We start from the raw sequence: 17,135 nt of genomic DNA, 5'->3' as shown, positions 1-17,135 counted from the left end.
CTCCAAAGAAATCAGCTTACAGTGTCCACTACCTCCTATGTTTCACAAAATTTTGAAATCTGGGCAAACTTTGAGATCACTCCTTGTATCCTCTCATTCTTAGAGGTCTGCGCCTTTCATGGGCATCTTTTGTCCTTGTGCTCAGTGGTAGCATTTCATTGGGAGACCTTCCCCACCCTCATGCCTTATGAGGTGAGACTGTCAACTACTCCACTCTGTCCTCTCCTTCCCCTTGCACAGGGTGGGCCTGTGACCTAGGCTCCGCCTTCCTTGGTTTGATAAAACAGCTTGGGCTGCAAGCAGTTGTCTTGTTTATTGTATGGAAAGTGTCACCGGAAAGGGACTGGGACCGAGGCGGGTCTGCCTCAGCACGATCTGGAATGTGCAGGTTGAGGTCAAGATTTTACAACATGAATCCAGGTGATTTTGAGAGTACATTTTAAAGCTGCAGACGGCCCTGGCCAGATAGCTTGGTTAGTCAGAGCATCATCCTGATACACAAAGGTTGGGAGTATCACAAACTTATATGTCAGTAAGGGCACATAGGGGAACAGATCAATGTCTCTGTCTCTCCCACCCTTCCTCTCTCTCTAAAATCAATCAATAGAAGTAACTACTGGAATTATTATTATTATTATTATTTTTTTTTTTTGCATTTTTTTTAAATTTTTTTTTTAGATTTTATTTATTCATTATAGAGAGGAGAGAGAGAGAGAGAGAAGGGGGGAGGAGCAGGAAGCATCAACTCCCATATGCACCTTGACCAGGCAAGCCCAGGGTTTTGAACCGGCAACCTCAGTGTTTCCAGGTTAACGCTTTATCCACTGCGCCACCACAGGTCAGGCAAAACTAATGATTGATGCTTCTTTTTTTTTATTTATTTATTCATTTTTAGAGAGGAGAAAGAGACAGAGAGAGAGAAGAGGGGCAGGAGCTGGAAGCATTAACTCCCATATGTGCCTGACCAGGCAAGCCCAGGGCTTTGAACCGGCAACCTCAGTGTTTCCAGGTTGACGCTTTACCCGCTGCGCCACCACAGGTCAGGCTTTTTTTTGCATTTTTCTGAAGCTGGAAACAGGGAGAGACAGTCAGACAGACTCCCGCATGCGCCCGACCGGGATCCACCCGGCACGCCCACCTTGGGGCGACGCTCTGCCCACCAGGGGGCGATGCTCTGCCCATCCTGGGCGTCGCCATGTTGCGACCAGAGCCACTCTAGCGCCTGGGGCAGAGGCCACAGAGCCAACCCCAGCGCCCGGGCCATTTTTGCTCCAATGGAGCCTTGGCTGCGGGAGGGGAAGAGAGAGACAGAGAGGAAGGCGCGGCGGAGGGGTGGAGAAGCAAATGGGCGCTTCTCCTGTGTGCCCTGGCCGAGAATCGAACCCGGGTCCTCCGCACGCTAGGCCGACGCTCTACCGCTGAGCCAACCGGCCAGGGCTGGAATTATTATTTTTTAAAGTTGGGGACAGTGAAACAAAGGGAGGGCTTGAGATAGAAGAGATAAGATCATAGCAACGGGAGTGAGCTTGGCAGAGCTGCCCTCGGCCCTTTGGAAAGAAAGTCACAGAGGCAGAAGTGAGCCATCTGGGCTGCGTGGACTCAGGAAACAAGTTACAGAGGCAAAAGAAGGGCCCTTGGAGACAGGTTCAGGAGGTTAGCCCCAAACGAGCCTTCACTGCCCACTGCTCCCCTAGTTGCAAGTCTCCTGAGACCCTTTAGAGCTAAGGAGAAAGAAAGCAAAGATACACATCTGAGGGGAGAAGGGGTGGGTAAGGCACGGGTGTGCTCCAGGGTCAGCAGGCACTGGGTTCTTTGTCTTAAGGGTTTTTTATCTGTTTTCTAAAGGTGGGAATTTTAGGGGAGCTCTCAGGGGATAATCTCAATAGAATATTTATCATCTTTTCAGGTGTGCCTTATTATAATAGGCTGATTCATCAAAATGAGCTTGTAGGGTCAGGGGCATTCTCTGGTAAGCTCCACCTTCAAAGAATGTCACTGGAGAGGGAGTAAGTCTGGAGCAGTTCTGCCCCTGCACGGTATGAAATGTGTAAACCATTTGCTCTGAAGGGTCCTTGGTTAGGGAAGATAAGACCTTGCAATTTATTTGCTGGCTGTAAATTGCTTGGCCTTGTTTAGCTATCTCTCTTAGCTTCCCCATTCCACTTGCCAAGGAATTTTCCTAACTTCTTATCCTGCCTCTAACGTACTAGACTGTAGAATGAAGCCAGGCACAGGTAAGCAGAGCTAAGAGACAGTCTTGATGATATTATCTACACTTATGACTCAGGCATCTTTTCCGATTTGCATATAAATGGCAGCCTGGGATAAACATGGTTCCGCAATTTTTTTCTTAAAAAAAATTTTTTTTTTTGTCTGACCTGTGGTGGCGCAGTGGATAAAGCATCGACCTGGAATGCTGAGGTCACTGGTTGAAAACCCTGCACTTGTCTGGTCAAGGCACATATGGGAGTTGATGCTTCCTGCTCCTCCCCCCTTTCTCTTTCTCTCTCTCTCTCTCTCTCTCTCTCTCTCTTTCTCTCTCCTTCTAAAATAAAAAAATAAAAAAATGTTTTTTAAGTTTTAAAAATTTATTAATTATAGACAGAGAGGGAGAGAGAGACACATTGATTTGTTGTTCCCCCTTCATACATCCACTAGTTGACTTTTGTATGTGCCCTGTCCAGGGATTGAATTTGCAACCTTGGCATGTTGGAACAAATATCTAACCACTAAGTTATTGGGACCAGGGCAATTTTTTTTCCTTTGAATTAAACAATATATCATTGAGATTACTCCATATAGAGAGTTCCCTCTGTTATTTTTACAACTACCTAGTACTTCATTGTGAGGACTTATTAATAATTGATTCAGCTACTTCTCTATTGATGGACATCTGAGGTAATTCCCTATCTCTTGTATTTCAAATACGCATGACTGCAGGTTTTGCCGATGCTGTACATCTTGGAAGTGAAATTACTGGATTGCTGTAGCAGTGTAACTCGTGCCAGACATGGACAAATGCTTCTCCATAGGCACTGTTTTGCATTGTCCCCAGGAAGGTGTGAAAGCCTTGTTTCTCCACCATCTTGCCAACGGAGTATGTTGTCAAACCTTGGGCTTTTTTCTCTCCTGTATTTGAGTCCCCTTCTCTCAAGTCTTGCCCTCCCTGGAAAAGCGGAGCTGCTGCTTACCCATGTCCACAGCATCGACTCGACCAGACTGTGGCAGTCCTGCGGTTATGCGCTAGCGATGCTTGTGAGCAGAATCCGTACTCGGTGGAAGAGTCAGGTGTGACTGGGATCAAACGATGACACAACCAGTGAGACTGAAAGCACAGCTCATCACACTGGAAAGAGAAAGGCATGAGGGTGGAGAAAGTGGCAGCCATGGTCACGGTGGGGGATTCATCTGAAGGGAGCATTGGAAAAACTGTGGAGAAAAACATAGGCTATCTGTTCCCCACCATGGCTGTGTGAGTGGGTCTGGTTTATTTCAAGTGCGCAACTCATAAAATGTGAAGCCACCGGTAATTAAAAAGGATTTCCGGCAGGTGAAATCATCTCTCCTTTTCCAACCCTTTGAGAATTAGACCTTTTGGAAACTATACAGATCTTTTGGGAATTAAATCATCCCAATGCCCCCTCCTCCACTTCAGCCCCTGGAGCACACAGGTAAGAGCAATTTCAACATTCTTAGGGAAATCTTTGGAGCTGTTAGTTGAGCTGTTTAATGACTGACTCAATCTTCCTATTTGGTTTTTTTTTTAAATACCAATCATAAATGTAGAGAATGTCATTTTAGAAGTATATTTTAAACATTTTTTAGTGGAGTAAAGGAGTTATAAATGAAAAGACACATCTCATTTTTTAAATTAAGTAGAGATTGTTTGGGTCATTTAGATGATCATTATTTTTACATATGAACTTGTCAAAATTGTTAAAGCAGGTATCTTAGAACTTCTACCACAGAGTTGAAGGATATATTTATTCTGCTTTTGGCAAGTGAAAATGTAACATGAGGAGGGAAAAAAAATCATTCCCCTTTCTACCAAAAAGAAAAAAAAAATGGAGTCAAACAACTGAGCATTTGTGGCATACAGAAAAGTATAGACTGCACTTTGCCAGCACCCTTCTTGGGGTTGGCTAATAACAGCCTCCAGAGATATCAGGCCCTAACCTCTAGAACCTGGCACTGTTTCCCCTTATATGGCAAGAGGTTCTTGCAGATGATCAAGGGTTTTGAGATGGGGAGATTATCCTGAATCATCAGGGTGGGCCCTACATGGAATCACAGTGTCTTTATAAGAGGGAGGCAAGGGGAAATTTTACTACAGCTGGAAGAAAGAAGGTGAGGTGACCTCAACAAAGAGGGGGTCCCTGTGAAGATGGAGGGAGAGGCCCGGGCCGAGGAACGTGGGGAATGTGGCTCTGGTGCTGGAGAGCCTGGGGGACACCTGCTTTCAGCTCTGCGGTACCCGCTTCAGACACCTGGCCTCTGGAACTGTGTGAGAGGATATCTCTGTTGTTCTATTCCACTAAGTGTGTGGTGGTTTGAGACAGTGGCTATAGGACGCTAATTAATACACATTTCAATTGCAAGGAGATAAAAATTTGGTGTTTGAGTTTAAAGTTTACTAAATGAGTTCATGGGAATTACTAAGAATGTAAAGGCATTGTTTAAAAGAGCACCATTGGCCTGACCTGTGGTGGCGCAGTGGATAAAGCGTCGACCTGGAAATGCTGAGGTCGCCGGTTCGAAACCCTGGGCTTGCCTGGTCAAGGCACATATGGGAGTTGATGTTTCTTGCTCCTCCCCCTTCTCTCTCTCTGTCTCTCTCTCCTCTCCCTCTCTCTCTCCTTTCTAAAATGAATAAATTAAAAATTAAAATTAAAAAAAAATAAAAGGAAAGAATGGATGAAAAGAGTTTTTAAAAAAAGAGCACCATTGACTGATGCTTTGGGGCGGGAAAACAACTGCATTAAATTTCAAGCGTTTCCTTTGTGAATATGGTCAACAGAGCTTCCTAGCTGGCAACTGGTGGTCTAGACACTCAAAGGGTCTCCCTCTTAAAAGCTATGTTGACTTTTTCAGTGGATTGCTAGGCCTGCAATAAGCAATGGGAATTGATCCCCAGAGGTTGCATATGGCTGTGAGTGTAGCAGAAAGCTCAAAACCTCAGTGGCTATAGCAACAAATATTTATCTCCCGTTCACACTGGCAGCCGTAAGTTAGGTGAGCCTGCTCTAGACTGCAGGTCAAGTTCAGGTCTGTTTCTTGTGCATCATTATGGGACCTGGGATGTAATGTTCTCTCAGCAGAAGGCAGGGGCACAAACAGCGTGGCAAAAACTTGCAAAGCCTCTTATGGTCTCTGTTTTGAACTGGCCACACTGCAGGCTAGACAGAGAGAATAAACATGATTGTCAGATAGGAGGGGCATTGGGGTGGGGGTAGGGGTGGGGCTGAGGGAAAAAGGGATAAAAATGTATAAACCAGCCCCTGGCCAGGTTGTTCAGTTGGTTGGAGCATTGTCTGGACGCACCAAGTTTTCAGGTTCAATCCCAGGTCAGAGCACATACAAGAATCAACCAACAAATGCATAAATAAGTGAAACAACAAATTGATGTTTCTCTCTCTCCCCCTTTCTCTCTCTCTCTCTAAAAATCAATAAATTAAAAAATATTTTTATAAAGAAGTATAAATCAGTAGTTACAAAGTAGTCTTTACATTGGGATGTAAAGTACAGCACAGGGAATATAGTCAATAATATTGTAGTAACTGTGCTCAGTGCCAGGTGGGCACTAGACTTAAGAAGGGGAGGGAACCACTTTGTGAATACTATATAAACCATTAACCACTACGCCGCACACCTATTATTAACTAATAACGCTGTCAACTGTGATTTCTAAAAAAAAAGAATGATGAGGCTGATTTGAATGGAACTTTTAGATAGGAAAATATTGTTGCATAAAAACTCAATTGATGGATTAAATAGACAACTAGACTCAATGAAACAGTTATTTAGCAAAGTAGAAGGGAGATCTGGAGAAATCACTCAGAACACAGCACAGACAGACCAGGAGGTAGAATCTGTTAAAGAGGCTAAGAGATATTGGTAACAGAATGAGAAGGTCTATGTATGATTCATAGAATCCCAGGACAGATATAGAGAATGGAGAAAGGGCAGGATTTTAAGAGATGAGAGATGAACATTTTCCAGAGATAATAAAAGGTGAAAATTCACATGTAGGAAAGCACAAAGTATATTAAGATAAGTGAAAAGAAAGCCATCCACACATAGACCAATTATAGAAAGTTTAGAATACTAAGAACAAAAAGCAACTAAAGAGATGGCAAATGACCTCCAAGGAACAGTAATTAGACTAAGAGCTGCCCATTGATTATCAACACTAGAAGCCAGAAATCAGAGAAATACCAACTTAAAAGTTCTGAGAATGAGACAACCATTTTATCTTAGATAAGACTAGTGACTGCCTGACCAGGCGGTGGCGCAGTGGATAGACGTCGGACTGGGATGTGGAGGACCCAGGTTTGAGACCCCGAGGTCGCCAGCTTGAATGTGAGCTCATCTGGTTTGAGCAAAGCTCACTAGCTTGGACTCAAGGTCACTGGCTCCAGCAAGGGGTTGCTTGGTCTGCTGTAGCCCCCTGGTCAAGGCACATATGAGAAATCAATCAATTAACAACTAAGAAACTGCAACGAAGAATTGATGTTTCTCATTTCTCTCCCTTCCTGTCTGTCTGTCCCTATCTGTCCCTCTCTCTGACTCTCTCTGTCTCTCCCACAAGGAAAAAAAAAAGACTAATGACTAGTTTTCCCTAAAGGTTGTCCTGTTCCCAGCAGCCCTCAGATAAATTTATTTCACAAGCCTAAGACTTCAAATGGTAAGGGTGGGTAAAAAAATCAAGGGTACCAGTCACATTAGGAACATTTATTTACATCTTTCCACATTCCATGACAACCTTGAGTCTGCTTCTAATATATAATTTCACCATCTCGCATAGATAAAGGTAGATATTTTCAGATAAAGAAAAACTGAGAGTTTATCACCAATGGACCTTTACTAAAGGAATTCAAGAGGCTGTCTCTCAGGAAGAAGGAAAACGATCCCAAAGGAATGTCTAAGAAGCAACAAGGAATCCTTAGAAACAAAACTATAAAACATATTGGCAAAGCTAAGAAAAATGCATAATATAAGAATAATATCTAATTTGATGGTTTAATAAAGGACAGTATGAAACTAGAATATCATGGAAAAAGTTTATCAAAAGCATCGTTTTAAACTTCTTAAACTGTTCTGATGGGGGATTAAGATACTAACTTTTGTTTCTCGTAAATTAGGCATGCATGTAAACTATCAAATATAAGCAGTATGAGAACAGAAATTAACATCCCAACAAGGAGCAGGAAACAAACACAGTAAGAAGAAAACAAAGAACAACAATAGAACAACTCAATAAAAAGACACTTTAAAATGTAAGAAAAAATACAGTAAAATATGTGAAAGCAAATTCAGATAATTTAGAAATATTAATGAATTTAAGAAAAGTAAATAGCTAATGAAACCAGTTAGAAGGCAGGTATTTTGTCAGATTCGATAAAATAGTAATCATGTATCTATATCTCAGACACTATTGTTTTTAGTATTAGAATGGAGAGCACATGGGTGTTTCAAATGTTTCTTTAAAAGCTTAGCTATTTTAATGCAAAAAAGATGAGTGATTTACAAGACACTCTTTGCTACCTACCTCCACACTTGCCAAAAGTTTGAGGCCTGAGCCTGACCAGGCCGTGGCGCAGTGGACAGAGCATCGGACTGGGATGCGGAAGGACTCAGGTTCGAGACCCTGAGGTCGCCAGCTTGGACCCAAGGTCGCTGGCTCCAGCAAGGGGTTGCTCGGTCTCCTGAAGGCCTGTGGCCAAGGCACACGTGAGAAAGCAATCAATGAACAACTAAGGTGTTGCAATGAAAAACTAATGATCGATGCTTCTCATCTCTCTCCGTTCCTGTCTGTCTGTCCCTGTCTATCCCTCTCTCTGACTCACTCTCTGTCTCTGTAAAAAAAAAAAAAAAAAAGTTTGAGGCCTGGTTTATTTCCTTAAATAATGTTAAACACCTTAATTTTGGGAGGTTTCTCTGTGCCAGTGAATGCTGCTAAGTTCCAAAATGACACCAGTTTTTACAGGGACATGGCCATCTTCAAAATGTCTGCTTCATGAACTTGCTTTTTCAAGGACACAAATCACCGAAAATTGAGAAAAAATATCTAGTGTTATTTATATGAAACAGGCAAATATGTGACACTACGCATTACTCAGCTTAGGGCACCTCTCAGATTTAAGATATAGTTTGCAATAATTTGCAAAGAGGCTTAGCATTAAAATGTTCCCCATTTGTGATTACCCCTTGTACTTTACAACTGTTCTTGCTAACTTTTCATTTCTGCCAATCTAAATGAAGAGTGCTCACCAAACACCCACAGTAATAAATCTAAGATGGTAAAAGCTGCCTCCAAAGGGAACAGAGTCTCTTCTAGAGAACAATCTACAAGTTAGGTTCGACGTAATTGTCAGGTAGATGAAAAACAGATTGGAGGATGGAACAACAATTTTGCTTTGGCTAAGACTGCTGAGTAGTTTCTCTTAAGAGTTACATCCTATTTCACTCCTCAAATGATTTGCGTACATTCATAGTATGTAATTTCCTCTAAATTGAAAAAGATTAAAAAAATCAGAATCATGGAAGATATGTAAAGAATAGGACATCCTTCAATTTTGTTGTGCGTTAGAATGACCCACGGAGATTGTGAAACGCCTGAGCCTGCGTGGCACCCCCGCACCAATTAAATCAGAGTGTATGGAGGTGGGAGACACAGGGAAGGAATTTAAAACCCCCCAGCTGTTCCTATATGCAGCAAAGTTTGGGAGCCACTGGGCAAAGCTGCCATTCTTAGTCTTACATGCATGTTGGCATCACCTGGGAAGCTATTAAAATTATTGATGTTGTGTGCCTACCCTGAACCAATGAAATCATAGTCTCTCATGCGTTAACCAGGCCCTTGGTCGTTGTAAAGCTCCCCAGATGGTAACGATGGTATCCAGGGTAGAGAACATTGTACTAGGAGAAAGCTGGCGGGTAATCACCCAGGGGATTGATTTTTTTTTTTTTTAATGGGTGCTTTTATGGCTTAAGGCCATAAAATTGGTCCTGAGTTTCCTGATGGCCAAAGTAAATAGAAAAACACAATCAGTTGAAATAATCCATGTCATTCATAATGCAAAAGTTTATCAGTTTCTGAGAAGAAAGGAAGGTTTTTCTCAGAGGTCTGAAATGCATGTCTTGTTTGACTCTTCTTACAGGGGCTTTTGAATGATGTTAGGGATCACAGATTTCATAAGCACCCCTATAATAAATGACAGATGGCAAGTTTCATATAGTAGTTTTTCCTAATTATCCCTCAGGGAAAGCCAAGGACATGACCCCAGAGTGCAGGCAGATACACTGTTGTGTGTGGGGGTTGGGGGTGGAGGTGGAGGTGGGATGGGGCTGGGGAGAGCAGTAATGATGCAGAGAGGTGGGAGAGAGGAACTATGACATTCTTATCTAGTTCCCAGGTCATTCGGCCTCACCCAGAGATAAAGCCTGAAACTGTCACTTCCAAGTATAGGAATGGTGTCCTGTGTAATTGGAAACTATAGTTTTCTTCCAGAAAAATTTAAAGATGTATTGCTTCTCCACCCTACCCCGGTCCCCATTATATATATAAATCGTACAAAGCTTGACAAAGGCCTGGCTAGGGAAGGTAGAGACGCAGTGACTTACATTCGGCCAGGAAAAATGAACAGAGACCAACCAATCTTTCTAAATGCTCCTCAATAAAGATTTTTTTTTTCTCTGCTGGTATTTTGTGACATCCAAGTACTGTTGATTCAATGGCTCACAATTTGTAGAAAGTTTCTGAGTAGGGTGTTGACTGCATGGGGCTGAGTCTTGAAAGGAAACCCATTATATGGCACACGTTTCAAACCACAGTAATGTCATAGGGAAGCCAAGGAGAGCTTAAATTGGGATGGGTGTGCCCTTTTCTTTAGCAAACAATCTAGGAAGGCGTACAGCAGATATTGTGTAAAGTAGCTGGGGTCCGCCATAGGGATTCTTTCCATCCCGTGAGTTCTCCTTTCTGAAGAAACACACTTGAGTGAAAATCCTAAATGCACCCTGTTAATAGCCAAGTAGGCACTTTGATGTTCTCTTTTCAAAGACAAATATCATGTTCAGCTTGTTTTCTTTTTTGTACTCACAACTGCACTTCACATCTAAATTTAAGAAAATCTTCCTGAAAAAGTCGAATGACAAATTTCTTTCACTTATTTAAAGTCGTCTCTGGCATTCTATAAATTGGAAGGATTAAACTAACTGCTCGCTAGAGAAACAGCAGCTGAGATGTGGAGAGAATCCTACGGTGGCCGATCAGACGTCTTAATGGTTTGTGAACGCGGAGAATAACCTTAAACTTGGGTACGTTATTTCACGTGTGGTTCACAGATAAGCTGCCTTTTATTCAAAGAACCACGTTGTCTGTTTTCGAGTAGGTAGGTGCTCGAAAGAGCGGGTGCTGTGTTGGTTTTGTTCCCTACAGGCAGTGGCGACTCGCGGCCACACCGCGGCAGCCTCTTCCCGGCTGGCAACCGGGCCTGCGAACCGGCTCCAGGGAGCTGACAATGCAGCCAAGTCCGGCGTGCAGGGGTTGCCCGGAATTTAAAGGGCTTCAGAAGCACCCATCTTTCCCCCTTTAACAATTACGGCGAGCTCAAGGGGAAGAGGAATGAACTGAGTGTTGCGTGCTTCTTGTGGGACATGCCTTCAGTGCCCGCAAATGCCCAGCCCACCGCCTCCCCAAAGCAGAGGGAAAAAGGGAGAGGCGGGTGGGTCAGCTTGGAAGTCCCAGATCGCACAGGTACTCCTTGGCAGCCCCACTCTGCAGTCGGGGGAGCCGGGGGAGCCCAAGCAAGAGACTCCCAGGCCTGGGGGTGGGGTGGGCGTGGGGGCAGAGCTCCACCACCCCCTCTGCCTGCCGCCTGCCTCCCAGCCTGGCCTGTGATTGGCTTGGGGGGCGCGTGTGCCCGCCCCAGCAAGGCGGGGAAGGTCTCCTCTGGGCGCCTGGTGGGAGGAGGCGGAGGAGGGGGCGGAGAGAGCAGGGGCTGGCGGGGTGCGAGCGAGGGGGCGGGTGAGCCGGTTCCGAGAGTGAACGGAGAGCAGGCTGGGCGCGGGGCGGAGAGCGCTCCGCAGGAGAGCTGGGCGGGAGGAGGTGCAAGGCTGACCGCGGAGGGAAAGCCCGGCGGGCTCCGCGCGCTGCCGCACGCCGGCAGAAGCATCCGTGCTGCCGGCCGCTGCACCGTGGGCTCTCGGGACGCTGGTCCGCACCCGCCACCTTCCGGGAGGAAGCGGCGCGGGCAGCAGCCCAGCGATTGCTCGGGCTTCCTCACCTGCGGCAGGGCGCGCGCAGGGCCGGTGCGGAGCCGGCCGGACCCGGAGGAGGAGAGCAGACTCGGCCGCTCGCGCCGCAGCCCAGCTGTCGGGGAGTGCCTCTGACCCACGCGGGGCCAGCTCCATGGCGACCGGGATCGGGGACCCGGTGTACGGACTTTCGGAAGACGAGGTTAGCGGCTCTCCCTTCCCTCCCGGGACTCCCCGGGGAGTTCCTGCCGGTGCCGGCAGGGGGTGAGGACTAGGAGACCCCGGGAGTGTGCGTTCCCGGCTCCTGCAAGGGAACCCCAAACACGGGAGCGCCCCGGTGCGGGTGTGGAGTCCCGGGCTGGGGTACTTGGGCCTTTCCGCCAGGCGTCTGCGCCCCCTCCCTCCAGCTAAGCGCATTGTTTGTAAATAAAGCCTCTAGACGCCCTTGGAGCCCGGTTTGCTCGGCTTTCCGCCTTCGGTGGGAGGAGGCGCGTGCGCCTCTGCCGGTGAGTTCCCCCTCCTCTCCCAGCCGAGCTCCGCGGGCTGTTGGGCAACTTTCCGCCTCGCGCCTTTGCAGCCGGCGAGTCCCTGATGTGTGTCATGCTTGTCTGGATCGGGTTAGAGACCCGGGGCCCGGAGGCTCGTTACTCCGTTGAACTTTCTAACGATTGTGTCAGCAAGTGTTCTGATGCTTGTCACGGTGAGAGTAGGTGAACGCGTGGAGCTGTGTGTGCCTTGTCTTTCTGTTTTGCCGGGTCTGAAGCCTGGCGTGTGGATTTCAGGGTATTTTTGGTGTGTTTGTATGGGGCGGGGGAGGTCTAGGATGGTGGCACGTGCTCCTGGAAACTTGGAGGAAGCTTGAACCCCTGCCATTTTTATTACCTCCCAAGGATCAAAGCTTTGCACCTCTGGCTTGGGTGGAGAGAGGGAAGCTTAATCGATCCCTTTTATTAATAAAGCAAATTAAGTAAGCCACGCCCCGAAGGCTTTCAGTTTCACGGAAAGGGCTTTGTTTTTACCCTCACTCTCTCCTCGCAGTTTCCCACTCCTCCTTTTTGAAATGATTCTGCTAAATCACTGCTTAGCCCTCGCTCGCCCAGCCGTGTGGCTCTTATTGGAGTGTTGCTCTGCCAAAAAGAGGGGTGGGAGGCCTGTCGCTGGCGCAGCGTGACAGGCAGGCTGGAGGGAGCAGGTAGGAGGGTTTGCCATCTGGCCGGGTGCATGCTCACTCAGGTCTGGCGCCCCTTTCGAGAGGTGAATTTATTAATACTACCCATGAAGCATTACTCAGCAGGGAGGTATTTCCTATCCTGGTTGTGCATTTCATGAAAAGTTGATGCCTGGAAATTCCGAGATTTCTGGATTTCTCTTGCTTCCTCTTGGGTCTTTCTTTTCTGAGGTCCCCTCTTTCTCTGGTGATGGGGGCGGAGTTAACGAAGAGGTTGTTATCTGAGGCAGAACCCACGTTATGGCTGCTCTTTCACCAGCTTTCGTACTCTGGTACGGTGTGTGTGTATGTGTGCTGTGTAAGTGTGTAATGGACTAGGGCGGGGAGGGTGTTTGTGGGTGTGACTTTTTTACCCCCCTTAAGGGTAGAGCTTTTCCTCGAGGGAAAGCTTGCTGTGGTATTTATTTTTATCAAAGAATGATCACAATGCAAATAATGTGTAATTTACATTTTTTGTTTTGCTATGCCGTGCTTGTGTAACATACTCTCCCGTTTTCTGTTGTGTGTGTGTGAGTGTGTGCGTGCAGGTACCTGGGTGAAAAGTAGCATTGTTTCACTTGCCCAGGGGCTTCTCTTCCCCCTGGCTTCTCTCCCCTTTGAGTCGCTTTCTCTTTCATTCTATACTTCTCCATTTAATTAGTAGCAGTAGAGGGCAGGCAGGGAGCTTTTGGAAAGGTGCTGAGATACAGACATTCCTAAACAAAGAGCTAGCGGTATTGTGGAGGAGGAAGCCAGATGCATTTCATCTGAGGTCTTTTCAAAAATTATGTGAACATTTTTAACAGCTCCCTGAGGAAAAAAAACTGAACAACTAAGAAGTGTTTTAGGAAATATAATTGGATAAATGAATCATATGTATGCCACTGTTGTTTGGCCTTTGCTTACATTTGCAGCTAGTGTCAGAACCTACCTAGAGTGCTTGCCACTTCTGTCTGGATGAGTTCCTACTGAAGATGTTAACTGATGTCTACTGTGAACGTGAGGGATGAAAGAGGGTGGAGGGAATATCGGGAATGACTGGGTTTGCTCCTGCATGTTGCTGGAGGGTATTGGGGCTGTCTGGGGAATAACAAGGGATGATGAAGTCATACTATTGATTGAGTGATGGTCATGTTGCGAGTACTAGTTAGTTCTGCACACATTATGTTACAAAAGACAAGTCACATCTGTCTTCCTTTTTCAGCTTCTACCAGTGAAAAATAAGGCAGGGCTGTTTTGATGATTTCGCATTTCTGTGGTGTTTGCTTTTTATGTGAGGTTTCGGGCTGTCAGGCTGGCCTTCAGAAAACCAGGGAATGTCTTTGTAGAATATTAACAACAAATTGTTGAATTTGCCTAGCTTGTTTTGTCTCCCTGGATGAGCCTGTGTAAGAAAACAAGTGGAAGATTTTTAACAGACTCTTAAAGTAGAATGCCCAGTGAAACCAACAGGAAGGTTGTTTTCCCAAGGCGTGTGAAATATGGTACACTTCAGCTCACATGCTTGGTGTGCTGCAGAGCCTCGCACACAAGGATGCTTTGATTGCTATACGGGAGAGCCACCTTATGAACCTCTTAGCAAAGTCGGCTTCCATACCAACGGACTTTATATTTTCACTGGAGGTTGATGAAAAGCATTGTATGTTTGAAGTACACTTAGTTATAGCTCATCTCAGGAAGACTCTAGCTCTAAGTGCTGCTGGTGGTAGAGCATTGCATTAACCTAGAAAGTCCCTAATGCTGAGACAGAGGGCATTGTTTCTAGGTCTGTCCAGTTTGTAGAATGAAAGGGATTAAATGTGGGCTTTGCTTGTGTGAGTGCGTGGGCTGTCAGCATTTTGGCTGCCGTTTCTCTGGTCAGGGTATAGATCATATTCACCCTGATTTAAATCAGGTCAGTTCAGGGGACCAAATTTGAAATCTCCATCAGAAGAAGTATGTTTGGGGGATTAGCAAATTAACGAAACTTCTGATTCAAGGCCCGGGATCAGATCTGGGTTGGAATCGGAACAGTTTGGACTAGTTTATATTTCTGGCTTGCTTCCTTGGTGTTTTTTTTGTTGTTGTTGTTTATATTTTTGTTTGTATTTATATATTTTTGGCAGCCTGTAAGATGTTTTGGCACAGTTTACTAATGACTGTTACTGCTAACCTTCTGAAATATTTTTTATTATAAGATCTTACAGGTCCTTTATTGAAAAGATTTTCTAGTGGGTGAAAGTTTGAATGACAGCTTTCTTATTAGATGTGGCATTTAAAAGTTTTTTGGTGGTTAGAACGTGGCAAATGGCATAGACACGAAGGCCAGGCTTACCTGGGACAGGACTTGGCCGCTTTCTTATTTTAAACAAATACGGTTAGTTGGCTCATGTTTTGTGTGCTTTCTCTGCACCTAGCACTGTGTAAAGCCTTTCTGCACTTCCTGTCTCATTTAATTCTCATAAGGACCATGTGAAATTTGTCCTTGTTTACAGATGAGGAGTGGGGGGGGGGGGCTCAGAGAGGTTAAGTGATGCACACCAGGAGACACAGCGAGCAGATCACAGGCGGGATTTGAATCCAGTTCCATTGATTCCAATCCATTGATTCCACAGACCTAGTTTCTTTCTTTCTTTCTTTCTTTTTTTTTTTTTTTACAGGGACAGAGAGAGAGTCAGATAGAGGGAGAGTCAGACAGGGACGGAGAGATGAGAAGCATCAATCATCAGTTTTTCCTTGCGACACCGTAGTTATTCATTGATTGCTTTCTCATATGTGCCTTGACCATGGGCCTTCAGCAGACTGAGTAACCCCTTGCTCGAGCCAGTGACCTTGGGTCCAAGCTGGTGAGCTTTTTGCTCAAGCCAGATGAGTCCGCACTCAAGCTGGCAACCCCGGGGTCTCGAACCTGGGTCCTTCTGCATCCCAGTCTGACGCTCTATCCACTGCGCCACCGCCTGGTCAGGCGTCCACAGACCTAGTTTCTAACGTCTTTTCTTTCTTCCAAGCATCTTGCAAGGTCTTCATAGCTAAATTAATCAGCATAATATATGGTGGAGGTAAATGTCAGGGTTTGTAAACTGAGGGCTTCTAGGTCAGAATTAACCAGGAGCCCTGCTCAGTTTGGTCTCTGTAGTGTTTTAAAGCTGGGGGATTTTCATGGAAAATGGTGAAAAATCTGGCTTCATGGTCACCTGGCAACAATCAGTGGGTCTGATTTGTGGCTCTAGAGTTGGGGCGGATGGGCTAAACTTGCCACCAACTCCGCTGTGCCCTGTTGTCTTTGGGGTCTGCTTGCTCACATTGCCTGTAACAAACACAACAAACATTTAAGGTTAACCTTGGACACAGCTGCCATATTTTCTTTAAGATGCGGTCAGTTTTAAGATGCATGATTATTTTATGTACCACTATGAAAAAAATTAGTCAAGCTATGATATACTGTTGATTTTATGAAACATCTTTTTTTCAAAGATATAATACAAAAACATGGATGTTTTAGAATTCACGAGTTACTCTAATTAGAAACCTGGGCTTTCAATTTCAACACCCTCACCCACCCACCCACCCCGTCAGTCAACACCTTTTGGTCGCTTGCTAGTCAGATTTCTGCTTTGCTGTCTAAGAAAATGGTGAGAATAAGGACAATGCTCTTAAGTGGGCATTAGCAGAGAAGAAACAGGGAGCCCAGGTGCATCTCTAATTTATTTATTTATTTTTATTTTTATTTTTTTAGATTTTATTTATTCATTATAGAGAGGAGAGAGAGAGAAAGGGGGAGGAGCAGGAAGCATCAACTCCCATATGTGCCTTGACCAGGCAAACCCAGGGTTTCGAACCGGCAACCTCAGTGTTTCCAGGTTGACGCTCTATCTACTGCGCCACCACAGGTCAGGCGGTGCATCTCTAATTTAAAAAGAGTGGTCCGTTTGTGTGTTTTCAAGAAATTACATGAGAAACCCCGCACACCATCTTTGCAGTTGTGCAGAAATGGTTGCAAGATTGCTTTCAGCAATTATAGTGTAGATATTGTTTGGATCTAAAGGTAAATACCTGAAGCAGTTGTCTACGGGAAGGTAGGACTTGCCCGTTGGTCCCAGTTCCGAGCGCCTGGTCCGGCCTAGCGCTGCTGCTTGCTGTGCCCTCTACCCAGCACGTGAGCAGCCCCAGCTGCAGTCTCAGTGTGATCGCTAATATTCGAGAAACCTTAAAAGGGCCTAGGTTTTATTGTGACACTTAGAAGCAGTTTTTAAAATTGACAAATATGAAAAGTATTGTTTTAAGTTCTACTCTCTTCCGATTTTTGTTTTCTTAAAGGAGTCTGTGGACTTTGAGAAATTGGCATTTTGGTGTATATTCTGTTTAGTGTTATTAGAAAGTTTATTCCAATTATTTTGTTACTGTAAAGTAGTTTCCTTGACTTAAGGAAGTAAAACTAATTTTGTCCAAAAGGGTGAGAACAATGGCAAAA

At 45.2% G+C, this 17,135-nt stretch overlaps 1 protein-coding gene and 1 pseudogene across 1 annotated transcript in view; one reads left to right on the top strand and one right to left on the bottom strand.

The window, feature by feature from the left end:
- The window catches only part of LOC136315032 (mediator of RNA polymerase II transcription subunit 7-like), a 78,305-nt pseudogene extending 74,917 nt beyond the window's left edge, over window positions 1-3,388 (bottom strand).
- A 7,858-nt stretch (window positions 3,389-11,246) lies between these two features.
- The window catches only part of NEDD4L (NEDD4 like E3 ubiquitin protein ligase), a 339,262-nt gene continuing 333,373 nt past the window's right edge, over window positions 11,247-17,135 (top strand). The window contains exon 1 of the mRNA XM_066247368.1: window positions 11,247-11,680. Coding sequence (XP_066103465.1) covers window positions 11,633-11,680 — 48 coding nt within the window. The 5' untranslated portion in view covers window positions 11,247-11,632. The remainder of the gene's footprint in view (window positions 11,681-17,135) is intronic.

Source organism: Saccopteryx bilineata, chromosome 11, assembly GCF_036850765.1.
Source record: "Saccopteryx bilineata isolate mSacBil1 chromosome 11, mSacBil1_pri_phased_curated, whole genome shotgun sequence".
Lineage (NCBI taxonomy): Eukaryota > Metazoa > Chordata > Mammalia > Chiroptera > Emballonuridae > Saccopteryx > Saccopteryx bilineata.
Note: the sequence above shows the minus strand (reverse complement) of the source record. Positions and strands in the feature narration are given on the sequence as shown.